Source organism: Solanum dulcamara, chromosome 11 (assembly GCF_947179165.1).
Source record: "Solanum dulcamara chromosome 11, daSolDulc1.2, whole genome shotgun sequence".
NCBI classification, from domain to species: domain Eukaryota; kingdom Viridiplantae; phylum Streptophyta; class Magnoliopsida; order Solanales; family Solanaceae; genus Solanum; species Solanum dulcamara.
Window position 1 is genome coordinate 33882990 of NC_077247.1, and position 18472 is coordinate 33901461.

The 18472-nt window shown below is 35.2% G+C and overlaps 1 protein-coding gene, 1 non-coding gene and 1 pseudogene across 2 annotated transcripts; 1 reads left to right on the forward strand and 2 right to left on the reverse strand.

The window, feature by feature from the left end:
• Positions 1-1127: 1127 nt before the first annotated feature.
• On the reverse strand, positions 1128-11098 carry LOC129875284 (uncharacterized; annotated as a pseudogene).
• Positions 11099-12394: 1296 nt separating this feature from the next.
• Positions 12395-12467, forward strand: TRNAR-ACG (transfer RNA arginine (anticodon ACG)). The gene has a single exon. It is a non-coding gene; the product is annotated as a tRNA-Arg (tRNA).
• A 304-nt stretch (positions 12468-12771) lies between these two features.
• Positions 12772-15053, reverse strand: LOC129872523 (probable pectinesterase/pectinesterase inhibitor 12). The gene is made up of 3 exons (XM_055947489.1): positions 14675-15053; positions 13704-14092; positions 12772-13062 (listed from the first exon to the last, which is right to left on the reverse strand). The coding sequence occupies exons 1-3, from the start codon at positions 15051-15053 to the stop codon at positions 12772-12774; spliced, it is 1059 nt and encodes a 352-aa protein (XP_055803464.1).
• Positions 15054-18472: the final 3419 nt, after the last annotated feature.

Sequence of the window (18472 nt, forward strand, 5' to 3'; positions counted from 1 at the left end):
GACTTAAGCCTATTTAAAAATTATATTAAAAAATATTATAAGTGTAATAGTTAAAAATTCAAAATATTTAAACATTTGTTGTCAAAGAAAAATTTCTTTGATGTCCTAAATTTTCAGTCACATAAAATGCAACAAAGAGATGACTTAATAGTATGGGACTGCCATTTTGAGATTTTTAATTGGAAAAATTAACAGTGAGAACACTTTTTAATAAATAATTACTGATTTTAACGATATTTTTTTATTTATTATCATCTATAATAATATATAATAATATTATGATATATATGTCATGTATTAAAAGTGAATTATGCATGCAATATAAATGTATTATAGGTGTTTTAAAATATATTATACTTGTTTGGTAAGAAATTGACACAATATATTGTAAATGTATTAAAGTGTGTGATAAATATTTTATACATGAATAAAACCTGTATTATATGAGTTTTATAAATTATTCTCGCAAATATATATTAAAACTGTATTATAAATGTATTATAAGTGTCTAGTGAAAAAAAATATTATTGATATAAATGATAAATATTTTCTTAATATATATAGTATATTTATGTAAGTTTTTCTTTTTAATTTGATATCTATTATATGCACATGATTAGTGGCTTACTAGCAAATCACATCTGACCAAAAAAATTACATTTTGTTATTGTAGTATTATGAAGTTTGGTACATCTATAAATATTGGTTTGGTTATTAGCTTTTTGAAATACCGGTGAAATATTACAACATGTTTGAGAAGTCTTTCAAGTAAAATAAGGAATTTTTACTCATAAATGTTCAACTTTATTTCAAGTGAGATTTATGTTCAAATACAATTTTAAAATTTTAAGTCTTGTTTGAGTATAAAATGTTGATAACATGCTCACTGGCACATTTAGTAAGCTTCAACAAGTCTTTACCAATACATAAATGGTGACTCGGTGCATTAAGCTCCCACTGTGTGCAGCATCTGAGGAAGTGTAGGACCATTGAGTTTATTTACACAGACATACCTTGTATGTTTCCACGACTCGAACATTATTGTCGAAAGACTACTTACTATATCTTGTCAACATTTCAGGTGGTGAAAGGATCATTCTAAAATGCCTTTAAGCAGAATGCAAGAAAAACTAGAAAGCCAATAACAATGATTATTCATATATTGCAAGAGTAACAGATTCTGTGCCTTTTCCTACATACAATAGCCCTGAGGTCTTTTCTACACAATTCTTACAGGCAAATTATGCACAATAAGTTTTTGATGCAATCAATGGAATCCCCTGGATCCTCTAGATTGATAGAGTTTCAGCCTGCTTTTGGATTCCTGTAACAATGTCTCCGCCTTTTCATCTTGGTTCAAGTGTGCCTGCTTTGATGCCCATTCGAGCACTGAAAGCACCTCGGCTTCAGCAAGCTCTTCGCTATCAGGGACGTGCAACGCAATGTAGCATAGCAGAAGCAATGCAGAATTCTGAACTACTTTTTCACCAAAGTAAACAAGTTGAACCAAATGTCTTGCGCCTCCAGAGCTTATTATTGCCTTGGAATGATCCAGGTGAAGGTAGTTATCATTGCAAGAAAATTTTCTCGAGGGCAATAGCTGCTTCGTTTGAAATCTCTCCTTCTCGTTCATCGAGCAGCTTTACTAATGGGCTAATCATCCTTGTCTCTGTAGCTCGAAAAGTCTTAGCCAAATTCCCTATTGATCGAATGCATGGAATAAGCAGATTCAAATCTTCTTTCTCAATGATTCTCAACAGTTGATCAACAACAGCTTTGCAAGCAGGCGAATTAGGCTTGAAAACTGGCTTTCTCAAATCAGAATCTTTCTCCGCCACAGCTGTGATTTCCATTACTGCCATCGCGGAATTATACTGAACATCTTCAGCCCCTTTCTCCAAGAGTTCGACAAAGCAAAGCAGTGCTCTTGATTCTGTAATGCTATGACAAATAGGTGAATTTCCCTTAGACAGTTTCCATAGAGCTCTTGCAGCCATTGCCTTCATATAAGCCTTGGTAGTAGGGTCCTCCGATTCTCGCCCTTTATTACTGAAACCCTGTAGAATAAAGACTCTTCTGATGATGTTAACTTCTATCAATCTGCAACCAACTATCTACTAAGTAAAGAGGATGAAGAAGAGAAGATGCAGCAGTAGAGAGAATAGAGTTTCATTGATTATTTATCTACGTATACAATGCATTACACATGCTCTTATATAGAGCACTGTCAACTTGTTCTTCAAGCTAACTATGTAACTAATTTCTGTTACAACAAACTAACAAACTCAAAGTCTAATTTGTAAATAAAACTCAAAGTCTAATTTGTAACTAACTTCCAACTCAGCAACTAATCTTCAACTAACTTCCAGCTCAGCATCTAACTATCTCAACATTATTTAACACCCCCCCTCAAGCTGGTATGTGGAAAGCATTGAACATACCAAGCTTGGAAAACCAGTAACTTATGCTGAGCAACACTCAAACTCTTAGTTAACATATCTGCAATTTGTGAAGCTGTGGGAATAAACGTGGTTGAACCAGGCCACTCTTGATCTTTTCTCTAACAAAATGGCAATCAATCTCTATGTGTTTGGTTCTTTCATGGAATATAGCATTAGAGGCTATCTGTATGGCTACTTGATTGTCACAGTACAATGTAACAGGAGTAGGAACATTACAGTTTAATTCTTGTAGGAGCCCATACACCCAAGTCACTTCAGCCATTGCCATTGCCATGCTCCTATACTCAGCTTCAGCTGAGCTTCTACTGACTGTCTGTTGCTTCTTTGATTTCCAGGACAAAAGAGCACCCCCTAACTTCACTACATATCATGTGATAGACCTTCTAGTATTAGGACAGGCTGCCCAATCAGAGTCACAGTATATAGCTAACTTTGATGTTATATTGGATGGGAAAAATAATTCAAGACTTGGTGATCCTTTCAAATATCTCACCACTCTCATAGTTGCATCCAAATGAGATTGTTTAGGCCTTTGCATAAACTGACTAAGTACCTGGACAACAAAACATATGTCTGGCCTAGTGGTGGTGATATAGATTAATTTTCCAATCAATTTTTGATACCCAATCAAGTCTTCTACTTCAAGATCAACTTTGTTTCCCACATGAGCATCATAATCTACTGTTGTGAGCTTATGATTTGCTTCTAATGGTGTAGAAGCTGGTCTTGCACAACTGAGTCCTACTTCTAAAATTAACTCCAAGCTATACTTTCTTTGATTGAGGAGTATTCCCTTCCCAGACCTCATAACTTCATGCCAAGAAAGTATTTCAAAGTTTCTAAGTCCTTAACTTTTAAGTGAGCATGCAATGTCCTTTTATCATCTTTTATCAGTTCAGGTGTGCTACCTATTATCAACAAATCATCCACATACACTAGTATAATAGCAATGTCCACCCCTGCCTTCTTTGTAAATAGAGAATGGTCATATGCACTTTGTGAATACCCTGCATTGACCAGTACATCTGTAAGTTTGATATTCCACTGCTTTGAGGCTTGGTTCAATCCATATAGAGATTTGACAAGATTACAGACCTTCTTGTCTCCCTTTTTATAGAATCCTTGTGGAATATGCATGTAAACATCTTCATATAAGTCCCCCTGTAAGAATGCATTGCTTACATCCATTTGTGAGATAAGCCAATGCTTAGATGCAGCTAAACTTATCACAGTTATAACAGACACTATCTTTGCCACTGGTGAAAAAGTATCATGAAAATCCAACACTTTATTTTGATTATATCCTTTGGCCACTAGTTTAGCTTTAAACCTCTTAATTTCACCATTAGACTTGTACTTAATTTTATATACCCATTTAGAACCTATAGCTTGCTTATCAGCTAGAAGATCAACAATATTCCAAGTATGATTCTCTTCCAAGGCCTGTATCTCTTGCTCCATTGCTTCAACCCACCTCTGATCTTTAGAAGCCTCTTGAAATAATTGAAGTTCAAGTGCAGCTGAAAATGCACTTAAGTATGCTTGATAGTTAGGAGATAAATTGGTATAGGAGTGTAACACCCCTCAAAATTTTCCCCTAGAATTCAAACCCTTCTTGTATACGGGTAGGGTCAAATTCGAGTATTGAGGAGCGTATGTATGAGTTGAGATGAGTCTTTGAGAATTTGAGCAGTATTAGAGGTGAGGTGGGGTCATGAAGGACCCCTAGGATCAAATTAAATCCAAACGATTCGTCGTGGCTAAGTTTAGGATGAGTTCGTATAAGGGTCGACTTGCAACGACCCTATCTTTTGAAGGACGTCAATCTGGGTGGCCCACGACCTATCAAATTAAAGGTCGTCGAGTCTTCTTTCCAACGCCACCAAGAACGTAAATTTTGGAGTTCGGAGTCAAAAGATATGACGATCTTAAGATGAACTAGCACGGCAGGAATTTCATTCTTGGCCTGGGTTGCAACTGCTGGGGAAATGGACTTGGCACTGTAAGGGCGCGACGCGCCACTATCGCGCCAGAAACATGCCTCAGTAGTTTGGTCCTTGGCGCGATGCGCCACTAAAAGTTGTGCAGGGTTTTTCAGGCCAAATTTCCAGAATCCAGAAAATTTGGCCTTGGCGTTGTAAGGGCGCGACGCACCACTATCGCGCCAGAAACATGAATCAGTAGTTTGGTCCTTGGCGCGACGCGCCACTAAAAGTTGTGCAGGGTTTTTCAGGCTAAATTTCCAAAACCCAGAAAATTTGGCCTTGGCGCTGTAAGGGCGCGACGCGCCACTATCGCGCCAGAAATATGCCTCAGTAGTTTGGTCTCTGGCGCGGCACGCCACTACGAGGTGTGCAGGTTTTAGGCGTATTCAGCCTGGCGCTGCAATGGCGCGACGCGCCACTATCGCGCCAGGTGCGTTTTTAGCCTATTTTCAGAACTTTGAGGAGGGGTAATTTGGAAACTTACCCAAGTTATATATGTATTACCCTTGGTCATTTTGGGATCAAAATCTCCAGCTCTCTCTCTCTCTCTAAAAGCCCTAGAAGTTCCTCTCTCCCTCTCTCTTCTTCATCTTCTTCTTCTTCTCCATTCTCAATAAAGATTTGTCCCAAGAGCTTCAAGATTTGAGTCCTCCATTGAAGACCCAACATCAAGGTTCTCTCCAAGTCTTCACTAAGGTATGTAAGGCTATCCAAAACATGGGTTGAGTCCACCCATGTGCCCTACTCTTGCGTTGAGGTTAGGTGTTCATGAAAATAGAGTTTCTTGGTATGGTTTATGCTTGTATGAACCTTGTCCCCTATGTATTTGGTCCCATATGAGTTGATGTTGTTGAGCCAAGAAGTTTCTAAATTGAGCCCTTATGTGAGTATGGGTCGATGAAAATGTGTTGTTAAATATGTTCTATTGATCTTCTTGACTATGTAGATTTTTGATAAAGGATATTATTTTCTTAAAAATGTTGCTTATTATAAAAATGTAAATTTAAAGTCTTGAAATTGTGATGAGTCTCAAAGATTTCTCATATGGATGGATGAAATGATTGATTATATCTAGATGTTGCTATATATGTGCATTTTGAACTTCTTTTGAAGATATGATTGAGATTGATCGGATAGTATGATTGGAAGAGATTTGATTGTGATAGAATTGATGAGTCGAAAAGGTTGTAATGAGACTTGTCAATGTGATTTGATTGAGTTGATTAGATGGAGTTTTATGAGCATTGAGTCTTGGGAGGAGTATCGAGCACCGAATTGGGCGAGAGTATAGTCCATACTCGAACCCAATAACTGCGTCGCCAAACGTAGGGGGGATGGAACCGTTAAAGTCGGATGCTTCCACGAGAGATTTGTCCTGACATTATAGGACCTGGTTGGATTGGATCCATGATTTGTTGATTCGTTCATACCCTGGCAAAGTATGGACGGACGTGGCAACAACGTCGGTTTGTTGTACTTTCACTGGCTCATAAGTGATGGTTGTCGGTTAAGAGAAACTCTCAAATAGGTCTTGATAGTACTCTGAGTCAGATTGAGTTGAATTGTATATGATTGGTCCCGTCTAAATCATATTCTTGTTTAGACTTAGGACATTGAATTGAGTTGAGATTCCGAGTTGATTAATTTCTTCCTTGATGTTCGTTGTATTCGGCCATTTTACATACTCGTACATTCCATGTACTGACGTCATTTGGCCTGCATCGTTTCATGATGCAGAGACAGGTACTAGAGATCATCAACCGGCGCTCCGTTGAAGATCCACATACACTTCCAGCCAGTTGGTGAGTCCTCCTAGTTCTCGGAGGATATTGAGCCTTCTTGTACAGTTTTGTTGTCCTTTATTCTATTTTGATTGTTGGTAGCCATGGACTTGTCATTGGCACCTTTTAGACTTGAATAGAGGCTTCATAGACTGGAGTGTGGGGAGGTCGAGCTGTTATCTTGAGAAGTCTTATTTTATTGTCTTGTTGGATTGTAAATGTTTGGCCTTCGGCCCCATATATGAATAGTATTTCATTAATTGAGTTTCCGCTAAGAGAATGTGATTGAATGAATGTGTGACTGGACCAGGTGGTTCGCTCGGAGGTTAGAAATGGCCTTCGGGTGCCGGTTACGTCTAGGGTACCCTCCCGGGGCGTGACAAGGAGATGAAATCATAAATGGGAAACACAGATGCCTGACTGGCTGTCTTCTTAGATACTACATAATCCTGCATCCATATAGGAGGTTTGGCTGTCCTAGTACTGATTCTTCTTACTTATGGTTCTGCTGGTGTACCACGAAGAGGATCTACTTCTATAACCTCTTCTGGAAATGTGGTGTCATCTATCATATTTTCTGCATTGTCTGACCCTTCTATCACAGCTTCAGTTATCTCTGCTGATACTACTGAAGATTCAACAACATTTACTCCTTCTACTAGTAAAGTCTTATTAGTCTTCTCCTGCATAGCCTGTTCTTTATCAATTGAAAATGGAAAAGCATGCTCATATATATCTTGTGTAGGGGCAGGACAAAAGATGTCATCAAGATCTGTCTTAGCTTTCTTAAAAGGAAATATAGATTCCTTAAAGCTGACATCCCTACTAACCAGAAAAGTACCAACTTCCATGTCAAATAGTTTATAACCTTTTTGTGTTTCTTCATAGCCAAATAGGATAGTCTTCCTTACTCTAGAATCAAACTTGTTCCCTCTAGGTAACATTGTAGCAAAACAAAGACAACCAAAGACCCTAAGATGATCTAAGATTGCAGGTTTGCCATGCAGGACCTCAAATGGTGACTTCCCTTGCAGGACATTGGATGGTAACTTGTTGATAAGATAAACAATTGTTTTTACACAATCACCCCAAAACCTATGGAGGATCCCACATTAAAACTTTAAGGCTCTTGCAACCTCCAAAATATGTCTGTATTTTCTTTCCACAAGTCCATTTTGTTGAGGGGTATAGGGGCAACTACTTTGATGCACAATCCCTAAAGAGGAAAATAATTCATGACAACTAGAATTGATGAACTCTTTCCCATTATCAGATCTCAGAATTTTAACATTGACAACATACTGATTTTTCACTTTATACAAAAATCTTTCAACAACAAATCCAAGTGTATCTACTGAAGTCATCTACAATAGTCACAAAATAGTGCTTCCTATCATAGGTGAAAACCTTGAAAGGTCCCCATACATCAACATGTAATAGATGGAAACAACCAGTAGCTTTAGATGTACTGAGGGGAAACTCGAGCCTACTTTATTTAGCCATAACACAGACTATGCAAAACTGTTGTTGTTCTTTACACATTTTTATTTCTAAGTCACCAATGCTATTGAATACCTCCATAGAAGGATGGCCAAGCCTGTTATGCCATAAGGCTGAGTTTGACTGATCCTTTATTATTGCTTCTGATGTGACTGATTCTTCCTCCTTCAGCCCGTACAATCCATCATATTCTCTACCAATCCCCAACACCTTGCCACTGTAGAGATTCTGAAATATAAAAATTCTGGATAAAAGTTGACTGAACAACAAAGCTCCTTAGTTATCCTGGATACTGATAACAAGTTGAACTTGAAATCAGGCACATATAAGACATTTGTAAGTTTGTGATTTTTAAAAATAATTGTTTTGCCTGTGTGTGTTATATTACACTTATCTCCTATTGGAACCTGAACTCCATTATTTTGTTGTCTGTCAACATCTTTAAGATTATTCAACACTCTCTTAAGTGGTGTCATATGATGAGAAGCTCCTGAGTCTACAATTCACTCACACTATTGTACTTATGATAACAAAGATGATATACCTGCAAAATTTCAATGATATTCACCTGTGTGATCTTGTGACTGTTGTTCTTGTGTTTTCCCTTTAAGTTCATGTAGTGCTGATATTGCTCCTCTGAAAGATAGTGACCTCCACCTGATGATCCAAAGCTTGTTTCACCTCCAGCTTCAATTATAGCAGCATGATGTGCTTGTGGATAGTTCCTTCCTGGATTACTTGGTCCTGTATTATTTCCTCCTTGTGTTGCTAGATGTTTCTTACTTTTAAAATCAGGAGGATAGCCAACTAACATATAACAATTCTTCTTTAAATGACCTTTATATCCACAGTGATCACATATAGTACTAGGAATAGTACCTATAGTTCCACCACTCATAGGCTTTTTAGATCTAAAATTACCATCTCTACTTGCAGCCAGCAAACTCAAGGAATCTCAAGTGAGATCAACTACTCCTAGTTTCCTTTGACTCTCTTCCTGTACTACTACAGAGTATGCTTGATTCACACTTAAAATTGGTGTTCTAAGAAGAATATCACTCCTTACATGACTGTAAGTCTCATTTAATACCATTAGCAATTGTAGCAATCTTTGATTATTCAAATGCAATATGTATTCACCTGATTCTGTACCTTCACAGATAGAAGGCTGAGGTGCTAATAACTCTAGTTCATTCTAGCAATCCTTCAACTTAGAGTAATAGCCAGTGATTGAATCTGTACCTTGTGTCATCATGACAATTTCTTTCCACAATTGATAGATCCTAGTGAGGTTTGATTTGTGAAATCTCTCTTTAAACTCATCCCACACTTTCTTTGCAGTCGAGGCAAGTACTATACTAGAGATTAACTCTGGTGCAACCACTCCACTGATCCATGAGAGGACTAGAGCATTACATCTATCCCATTGTTTTGCCATTTCTCCCCTGTACATGCTTCGAGTGCAGCTTCCATCAATCAGACCTATCTTATTCTTTTCCAGCAAAGCTAGTGCCATTGATCTACTCCAGAATGTATAATTTTCTGGACCTGTCAACTTCAAACTAATCAATGTAGCCCCTGGTGTATCTGAAGGCTGTAAAAACAATGGATGAGTTAATCTATTTGTGAAATCTGAGTGGTTTCTTCCTGCGATCCCTCTGAACTAACCATGGCTTTAACAGTTGATCTTGAGCTACAGCGATCGATGCTCTGATACCATGTTAACTTCTATCAATGTGCTACCAACTATCTACTAAGTAAAGAGGATGAAGAAGAGAAGAAGCAGCAGTAGAGAGAATAGAGTTTGATTGATTATCTATATATGTATACAATGCATTACACATGCTCTTATATAGAGCACTGTCAACTTGTTCTTCAAGTTAACTATGTAACTAATTTCTGTTACAACAAACTAACAAACTCAAAGTCTAATTTGTAACTAACTTCCAACTCAGCAATTAATCTTCAACTAACTTCCAGCTCAACATCTAACTATCTCAACATTATTTAACAGATGATATGTGTGGTTTGTTTCATTGACTGGAATCTGCTGAGACGGTTTCATAGCCGTGGTGGCAGTAACCACATTGTGCATGTGAGTAAGCTTCTTATTTCCCAAAGGATGTGCAATGTGGCTATTATCATCATCCTCATTCACCTTGTGCACATTACTCACATTACTAGCTAAAAGAACAGCATCAATCGACGTGGATTTGCTAACTATAGCGTACTTGCTATGCGCCTGGACTGTCTCAAATGTGAGATGGCTAGCAAGTAATCTGATTATGTTATGCTGATGAAAATCATCTTGACATTTGGGGTGATGTGCAACAAGTTCAGAAACTGCCCAAGCCTCCACTGCTTGACCTTTTATTAGTCCTTCTATGAGGATTTTCACAAACACTAAGCACACCCCAGCATTCACCCTGTGTTCGACGTTTTCAGGGTCACATCCTAGTAATCTAATTGCCTTTGCAGCATTCTCCTGACCCTCCAATTTTCCTTCCTTCAACAATTTCAACAGTGGTCCTACTCCACCTTCTTCAATGATCAATTTTCCGTTCCGATCATTATCTCTAGCCAATGAAACCAATGAGGCAGCAGCATCAGATCGATCATTGACTGAACCAGTACACAAAATCGCTATATGTTCTTAAATAAAGCACAATATAGGTTCATTATCAGCAATAGGAGGAAGTCCTAAGTTGAGGCTGAGACACGGAGGAGCCAGGACACATTACTAATGGAATTCTCTAGCTGTGAAGACAAGTTACGGAAATCTGCAGAAGGGATGATGGTAAATACGCGCTTCACTAGTCCGCAGCATTTTCTAACAATAGATATATCTCTTTCCAGGGCTTGTCCAGTGTCATCAATGATTCGGCTCATGGGGCGTTGGTAGAGCTCGTTGCTGGCCCGTGCTGCTCGACCAAGCAGCACAACTAGCTTCTCAGACTTGGACTTGAGCTCAGCACATTCTTGATCGAATAAAATTACCTCATCAGCCGCCTGGATTACCTGGGAAGCTAATTGGATTTTCTTTGCCAGGATTTGCTTAACTATGTCCACCATCAACAGGGATATGTAAATTCAATTTTTGAATTACCTTGCCACTATACTAGAAAATTTTGTTTTATTACAAGGGGGAATTCAACGATTTATATATATTGCGGAAAAAGAACTTACTTTTGCTCTTTCTTTGCAGAATTGCAGATCAGAAGTACAAAATGGAATCTTGATGACAAAAACCAAGAAATGATCAGAAATCAATGACTAAAAAACTTTAAAAGTTTTCACAAAGTGAGTGTTTGATGTAACTTTTGTTTTGTTGTACGTACTACTGTAGTATGTATCAAATGAAAAAGTTACATCAAGATTGTGAGGGAGAGAAAGAAAGAAGACTTTGACTTGGGTTTTGGGAGACTATTAATACTCGTAGATGAGCTTCTATTGGACGTTTGGCTATAGAAGAGTTAAGTTTTTGGTGACTTGCTTTTATTCAATTAATTAGTACTTTAGTTGATATGATCCAGACTAATTTAGTCATTGATTTCCTATCATAATAAAATGTCTTATTTATTCCATTATAACACGGTGAGCTAATTGGTTTTACAAGGTCAAACTCGTCTTTTTAACCACTCCCTTGCGTGGATCCCTCTACCCTCCGATGACAAATATTAATCGCTTTTAATCAATTTAAATTAATAAATTTAACATTTGTTTTAAAAAAAGTTTGAAAATTGTTTCTTACTTCTGCCTTTTCCAAATGTACATCTCATGCAAACGAGTTTTAGATATGGGAGTGTGCATATATAATCATATATACATCCATTTTATCGGAGAGAGATTTGGTCACACACCCTCCCTCCGTCCATATTTACTTATTCAGTATTAAGTTGACGCATTTCTTAAAAATAATAAATAGAATAACAATTTTATTAGATGTATCACCATTTGAATATATAATAAATTCAATGCTTTGTAAAAGGACTATAGTTAATAATAATAAATTATCCATGGATTTTTTCAAATTGAACAACTAAAAATAAATATATATTTTCAAAATAGTGGATAAATAAAAATGAACGGAGGAAACATCTTAGGTGATGACCTATATTAAAGTCATTTAGGAAGGTATACCTTTGGTAAAAAAAAAATTAAAAAATTGGTAGTGTATAAAATTTCATTACCAATGTAGTTTAACCATATAGCAACTTATTAATTTATTCTTTTTCCCAGATTCTCAATACACATTTCTACTAGATATAGGAGTCTGTGTCAGCATGAGTCCTATATATGTTACTTTTTTGTTTTAATTTATGTAGCACAAATAGAATTTGGAAAGTCAATCAAATTTTTATTTTATATTAAATTTTTATCTATTTTAAATATTTTAAGTTGTTAATTATTGTATTTTTAACACTAATTTTTAAATATATAAATTATTGAATTTTTTTAATAGTTTAATTCTTAAATGACAAAAATACCCTAAATATAATTTTAATTCCAAGAAGCGCACATGTAGATGAAGACGTGTGCTACTAGCTACTATTGTATAATAGACAAAGTTACATAAACATACACATTGTAATTATATTTTAAAATTCCTTAAAAATAACAATAATTGCAAACAAATAGAAAGCCGTAACAGCTCTCTCAACAAGTCGACTCCGTGGCCCAATGGATAAGGCGCTGGTCTACGAAACCAGAGATTCTGGGTTCGATCCCCAGCGGAGTCGCAACTTTTAATTTTATGCAGCTTTTAACAAAACTTTACGTTTAGCAAATTTCGAAAGAAAATTGGCTATGAAGATTTCGTATAATTACCCAATAAGTGATCGAGTGAATAGTCATCATATCTCATCTATATCGAACATGTAATTGAAGTGGCAATTCAAGGCTTCATAATTAATTTCCTCAATACATTTATTTTTGTTTGGAATAACACATTTAACTACACAACAGGGTATTGGAGAATCTCCAATATATTTATTTTCTAAGTGGAAAAAGAGTAAAAATATCATACTCTAATAGTACAACATTTCAAAGTAGATCAAGTACGGTTGGGATTTCATTGGGGATCCATTCATCTCCATGAAGAAAATTTCTAACAGTAAAATTAGAAGCATCATACTGTGAAAGTATTTTTTCCCACTTCACTCTTCCTTCTAAGTTAGCTCCTGGTCCTATGTTATTATACTCACCAAAATATATATCTTCTTTGTTTCCATTCCATTCAACCCAACCTTCTGGATCAATAAACTCATCTAGGTAACTTGACATCACAATCGCCCGCGAGTGATTCTTCCAAGATCTTCCAAGGAACACTCGTACCTGCAGTTCATACGTGATATTATTAAGTAGCCGTTATCAGAAACAAAATCAGGAATTTATTATATAAGGAAATTAGATTATATATCACACATAGGATTTAAATATGTGACTTACAATATATTTTGAACCTCCTTTACCATTAGACTATAATCTTCCCATATGTATATCAAAGGGGGTCAGTAAAATTATGTATAATTAGATTAGAATCTTCTCTCATATATGTAGTCAAGGGGATCCAACAATTTATAATATTAATATATTGTCCTATTTGCACGATAAAACTTTTTTGTGAAGGGTTGAATCCCCTTTGCTTGTCTGTGCAACAAGTATTTTGGTGAAAATGAGAAAAACAAATACAATATTTGAAGTTAAATCAAGAAAGATTATTTGAAAATTGATATTGTATTCAGACATGAATTTCACTTGAAAATATTTTTAAAAAATTAAAAACTAATGCTTTTCACTTGAAATATTCCTCAAACAAGTATTTCAAATATTGAGATTCAGTATTTGTTGATGACTAAACTTCAGCAAATAAAGAATTTCAATATTTGCAAATGAAGTCATGATATGTGCTCAATCTCATCAATAACTGTTTCAAATTTTTAGATGGAATGATCATACAATTTAATTATTATTACCTTTGGTTCACGCTCGCGTAAATCTTGTTCAACATGTATCGTGCAGCCTTGGAGGACAATAGCAGTATCTTCATGTTTGTGTTTTCTTCCTTGGGCAGTTATAGTCACTTCATTTTGAATATCTTCAGGTTTTCTAGCATATATACTACAATTTTGAAAAATGACTTTTGCGTTACCAAATATGAAGTCCACCGTACCATAGACTTCACAATCTCTGAAAAATTGTACACCTTTTTTTGTGTAAAGTGTATCTTGATAACCATCGAACTTGCATCGATAAAACGCGACGTGGTCAGCTGAAATACTCGCCGCAACTGCTTGGTGCATCGATGCTCCAGCATTATTTTGGATTGTGATGTCTTGTGCTATGAAGCCATGGCCATGTATATCTGTTTTGAACCAATAACAAAAAAATGTAGTATCAACTTTACCTAAAAAAAGATAAGTTATAATAGCTGGCAAATGTATATACATAATTCTGTATATTATTTGTATATTTAGCTAGTGCCTATAATTAATTTTGACGGATGAGTCAAAAATTAAAAACAATCCTAGTGTAAAAGAAAAGAATTTTACCAAATCATGTCACCTATAAGTGGATTAGTAACACCTATAAAACAAGATAGGCAACTTATGGTAAAATAATATAAACGAGTAATGTAAAAGATCTTTAAATAATAAGTTTTAGAATCTGGTTGGACCAAAAAAAAAGATTATTTCAAACACTTGAGTGATAACTTTTTCTTCCTTTTTCATCATTCAAGATAATTAGGAACCAAAAGTTTTATAAGACGTAACTAATTCTGTTGACATTAAAATCGAAAAATGCCCTGGCAATATATATGAGTTAAGTTCAAAGATAATTAATACATGTAGCCGTTCAATGTAATAAATGAAATTAAAGACGTAGAACATAAAGAGAAATAACTATAATATTTGTAATCTTGAAAATAAGACAAACGATTACTGACCTACAGTTGCAGTCTCATTTGTTTTGAATCCAGTGCCATTGCTTTTACATCCAGTTATAATGGTACGGTCTATTCCTTCACCAATGAATGTTATATTAGTCTTATCTTTATGAACAAAAACATATTCATTATATATCCCTTCTTTAATCTGTATGTTGTATCTCCTTTCACTGTTATTTGGAGCTGCTTGTAATGCCTCTGTTATGGACATGAAATTTCCACTTCCATCTAGTGCAACTATAGCATCAAAAGCCGAAGGCGAAGGAGGAGGAGGAAGAGCAACTATATCATCGAAAGTCGAAGGAGGAGGAGGAGAAGAAGAGTGGCTCTGTAAACCCCAAAATAGTGTTGATAATAAAGCTAATAAACCAAGTGTCATCTTTCTCTTTCCTTCATCCAAAAAAACACCAAAAAATAAAAAAAAATATGATAAGAATAGAAGAACTAGAGTAGTAATAATATTCCATGGGAAATTCAGCTAGCGTTTTATCATAAATTTGTTGAAATTTTTTTTCTTTAAATATTTGTTTGACTATTATAAATTTGATTAGATTTTGAAAATCTGATACTTCCTCTCACAAAACATTAAAATTTATGATTAGACGCGAGTTAAATAGTTTAGTTGATTGACTATAAGATAGAGTTTAATTCCTATGTAATCGCCTTCCCCCCTCCCCAATTTTTCCAACAAAAGAACTAATAATATTCTTTAAAAAAAATGAGAAGAAAGAAAAGTTTAACTTTAATATTTTATTTTCAAACTATTAGCTCAGTCCAGAGATAACAAGTGATTATTCATAACTAATGAGAACATTAATTATGTATTTATTTTATATTATCCTTATTAATGGTGCTTTAGAAATTTAAATTTAATTATTAATTGGCTTTAAAAAATTGATATTTAATAATATAGTGTACTTGATAAGAAATAATTAAAGAAGCAAATGAAACTAATATCTGAAAAATAAAACAAGCAATCTGATGTCTCTCTCTCTATATATAAATTACTCTCTCTCTCCCTCTCTCTCTCTATATATATATATAAGTTCAAACATAAAGAAGAAAAAGAAATTAATTAAGCGTCAAACTTACTTAATACCTTAATTTAGTAATTAGGCAAAGTATAAAGTCACCTGGGAATTTTGGATCAATATGTCTTGCGTACTCCCCAAAATCTGATATCCTGGACAATTACATAGAGTTACGTATATATATGGAGAAAATTAATTCAACAATTAAGTAACATTTTTAGCATGGTTAATTAATTGGTTCTTACTTAATTTAATTTATGAAACTTGGCTAATTAAACCATCAGTTACCCTACTGGAAAATGGAAACGGACACTGATGTTGCACTTTAAGATAATATATGCTTTTATGAAAGTTATACATATAATTAAATGAAAATTAATTCATCTGTTTAATTAGAACTTTCTCAGGAACTTAAGCATCAACTGATTGATGAGTTTGTAACTGTGGGTAGTAAACTATTCAAGTCAAATTAATGGATGCACGCATAACAAACGTTGTTTCTTTTTTGCGTAATACATAAATGTGTCGTTCAATTTGACACCATTTTTATCCTCTAATTTTGGGTGTGCATAATGAATAAACACTTTAACTTGAATAAAATTGAACACAACATGCGTTCTACGTAGCAAATTGTGTCCTACGTGGAATATATCACGTAGGACACATGTGTCTATTTATTTAATTTTATACAAGCTTAAATATCTATTTGTGCTCACCCAAAATTAGAGGGCATAAATGTAAGTTAAAACCAAGTTAAAAGAGAATATTTATGTATTATCCCTTTTTTTTGGCATTCATATACATCATTGGCAGGTCGTTTTGTGGAGAAGGTATTAAAGAAAACAATATATGAATTAGCTTTGATATTCATTGTTTGATAGTGTTTTCAATCTATATGAATAGTAACTATACATCTTATTCATTACTATTCGTCTATTCCTATACATTAAAAATATGGGGTATTAGTAACATTGATATAATTAATTTCAACGTTAGTAATAAATTATTCAATACTCCACCATTCTTATAAAAGTCCGGAGCCTAAATGACACTTTTTGAAAGTCATAAAATCAAAATGGGCTGCCAAATTCTTTTCAAACCAAAAAGGGTTGGTCGCAGCATTCTGAATGTGTTGATTTGTGTAACCAGTGCCCGATTTAATATCACCAACATAAATCCGACTATTTTAAGAGTTAATTATTTGATTCATGCTAGTTCGCAATATTACTTTCCTTACCATATTTTGGGGACTTGGATATGTGTATCTGCCTCTTCCAGATACATGTATCTCGGATACATATATAGGGTCAAAAATAGGTACAATTTGTTTAAGATATAGTGTATCCAATTGGATTCGCACGTATCTAACTCTCTCGCATGACTCTCTCTCCATCTATCTGTATTTCAGGATGCATCTGATATCTCAGATACATGTATCTAATGTAATTCGCATGTATGTGGATACATAGTGTGACACCCCAGAAATTTTTTCGCAAAGACTCGAATATTTCCTTACGTGTGGATAGACTCAGACCGGAGGACTTGTAATTCTACACATGAGTTAGGATTAATTCCTAAGTATTTGAAGTGTTTAGGGGTCATAAGGGATCTCTAACACCAAGTCGAGTCCAAAGAACTCCAATCGATTAAGTTTTCGGATGAGTTAGTATAAGGATCAACTTCAAATGACCATATCTCCTAGGATATAAAGAACTGAGTGGCCCACAACCTACCAAATTAAAGGTATTTGCGTCTTCTTTCCAACGTCACCAAGATTGCAATTTTTGGAGTTTGGAGTCAAAAGTTATGGCCATTTTACTATAGACTAGTACTGCAGGAATTTCAGGCCTGGGCGAAATTTAGGCTTGACGCTCCAGTGGCGCTCCACGCCACTATAGCCCCAGAAAACAGCCTCAGTAGTTTGGGGCTTGGCGCGACGCGCCACTATTAGATGTGCAGGGTTTTAAGCCTATTTTGGCTTGGCGCTGCAGTGGCGCGACGCGCCACTATAGCGCCAGCAAGACTTTTGCCCAATTTTCCAGATTTTTGAAGAGGGGCAACTTGGACTTTTTCCAAATTATATATACACCATCCTTGGATATTTTTGGACTATTTTTCAGTCCTCCCTCTCTCTCTAAAAAGCCCTAATATTTTCCCTCTCTTCTTCTTCTTCTTCTTCTCCAAATCCATCTCCAACAAAGGGTGCCTTCAAGAGTTTCAAAAATTCAAGCCTTCCATTGAAGACCTAACAACAAGGTCTCTTCAAAAGTCTTCAAACAAGGTATGTAAGGCTAACCTAAAATATGGATTGAGTTCTTCCATATGCCCATAGATGTGTTGGTTAGGAGTTGTGAAAGAGTTGCACCTTCTAGAAAGGTTTTCTTAAAAGTTTTCCCTAAACTATGGATTGTTTTTTAGATACTAATGGTTGGTTGATGTTTTTAATGACTTGAGTTACTAAATAGTTATCTTTCATAATTATTGACTACAAATGTACCTTTGTATATAGATTTATAGATGTTGACGATATTCTTGAGTTGAGTTTTGTTGAGAGTAAGGATTCATGTTTCATTCACATGAACCCAAGATGAGATTTCTTTTGTCATAATTGTCTTGAGGTTGAGATGGATAGTTCTGTGTATATATGTATTGATTGGAACGGAAAGAATGAATTGGATAGTTAAGAATGTCCCTTTGTTTCTATAATTTGAACATAGGACTAAAATGAAGATTGTGGAGTAGATGTTTGATAATGATGTGATGATAA

What these genes read in the sequence shown, in the direction of transcription:
- LOC129872523 (XM_055947489.1), bottom strand. Translation starts at nt 15,053, where the DNA reads ATGACACTTGGTTTATTAGCTTTATTATCAACACTATTTTGGGGTTTA. An exon ending in AAATGAGACTGCAACTGTAG is followed by an intron (nt 14,093 to 14,674) that starts GTCAGTAATCGT and finishes GGTTCAAAACAG; the next exon opens with ATATACATGGCCATGGCTTC. An exon ending in TACGCGAGCGTGAACCAAAG is followed by an intron (nt 13,063 to 13,703) that starts GTAATAATAATT and finishes TATGAACTGCAG; the next exon opens with GTACGAGTGTTCCTTGGAAG.